Source organism: Nannospalax galili, unplaced genomic scaffold (assembly GCF_000622305.1).
Source record: "Nannospalax galili isolate Female #2095 unplaced genomic scaffold, S.galili_v1.0 scaffold881, whole genome shotgun sequence".
Lineage (NCBI taxonomy): Eukaryota > Metazoa > Chordata > Mammalia > Rodentia > Spalacidae > Nannospalax > Nannospalax galili.
Window position 1 is genome coordinate 1,282,135 of NW_008344709.1, and position 1,712 is coordinate 1,283,846.

Below are 1,712 nucleotides of genomic sequence, written 5' to 3' on the forward strand. Positions count from 1 at the left end.
TACCTGGTTTATTAGGCGGATGCTGGCAACCCAAACTGGGATCCTCATGCTTTTACAACCAGCAGTTTACCCACTGGGTCAATCGCCACGGCCCAATAATTTTTTTATCTTAATTTCCTAAGGTATTTTGTCAGTTACATACAAAACTTTAGTAACATAATCACCACTTACCCTCTTTGCTCTTTTAAAATACTCATGTTGTGCCTGGCTATGAATCTCATGGCTCACGCTTGCTCTGAGGTTTCACACAGCCACCTCACAGGGTGTTTGCTTAATGTTTAAGAAGAAACATTTAGTGCTGGGTGTGGTGGTGCACACCTTTAATACCAGCACTTGGGAGGCAGAGGCAGGAGGATCTCTGTGAGATCTAGATCAGCCTGGTCTACACCATGAGTTCCAAGTTCTAGGCCAGTGGGAGCTAAAGGAAGACCTTTTTTAAAAAAAAAAAAAAAAAAAAAAAAAAAAAAAGAAAGAAAAAACACTTATTTCCAACAACTCCAAATTAAACCCAAGGCACTTAGGCAATGGAAATAATAACATGATGAATAATAATAAGAAACCAACAGAATAATTCTTGCATATCCTTAATAGTACTGACAAGTACATAGAACAAACTTAGAAGATCTCTTTGTTCCATTGAACTTACATTTACCACTATCTTCATTTTCAACTTTCATCCAGCTACTGCTCCAATTAACAGAAAACTTCAAAACTTACTGCAATAGCATTGACAATCATATAAGACAAATATTTAATTATAGAAGATCAGTTGCACGTGGATAATGATGAGGTAGATTATTCTCTAAATTGGGTATTTCCCCGGATCAATGCTGCAGTGCTTACTCCAGAGTCTGTGTCACATATTTTATTGTAATTACTTCAGAAAAACTGGAAGTAACATTCTGTGTATTAATGTATTGTTACATAAAGAAAACAGGTTCCCAGATCACAATAACTTCTCGTGCAGGAAATAATGGTAAAAGAAGGTCAGATACAGGGGGACCTGGAATAGGTGGACACGAAACTGGAAGCATCCTTTACTGTTATGGAAAGAAAGATCAAAGAGAATTTAAAATAAAATCACAGCAGAGGAGAATGTGAGGGACCTGGCTGGGGCCAGGAAGAGCCCTTCTTCCTGGTGGCATCCTCAGAAGTCCAAGATAGCAGGATCCACAGACAATTTCAAGAATGAGTTCGTGGCTTGTACAAGCATGGGGATGGAGGAACCTGTGAGGAGGGGCGACAAGAGTCAGAAATGTGAGACAGCAAATGACAGGGCGTCCCTTTCCTCGCCCTCCCTCGGTCTTCTGGATCATCTCCCAGAGCCTCCATTTAGCTTTCTGAACTACCCCTGGCTCTTCCTTATTCTCATCCTGATTCTCCTTCAATCTTTCTGACTAAAGTAACACTCAGCAAAAGGAATAAAGACCTGGGAGTACTTGCTCAATGTTTAGGGCTCTTCCTACTGAGCTAAGTACTGAGAGAGGGAAGTGCCTGTCACTGCATGCCCTTCTTACCATCCACAGTCAGCATCTATGTCCCTTCCCTCTGCACAGCTTCTTTCAACTGTCAATTACACATTTCTCCCTAATTCCCCGAAGAAGGTCCAGCTGAGGGAGCAGAAAAGATCTGAGCTAGCATTTTGGCAGTGACTACTGGGACTCTCCATATCCATATTCTGCCAAGCCTAGAGGCACATCTCCTGGAAAGAC

General features: G+C 41.5%; 1 protein-coding gene across 1 annotated transcript in view; it reads right to left on the reverse strand.

Moving 5' to 3' along the window:
• Window positions 1-1,144: 1,144 nt before the first annotated feature.
• Window positions 1,145-1,712, reverse strand: part of LOC103740411 (von Willebrand factor A domain-containing protein 5A-like) — a 21,583-nt gene continuing 21,015 nt past the window's right edge. Inside the window, 1 exon segment of the mRNA XM_029567292.1 lies at window positions 1,145-1,250. Within this exon segment, the coding sequence (XP_029423152.1) occupies window positions 1,148-1,250 (103 nt within the window). The 3' untranslated portion in view covers window positions 1,145-1,147.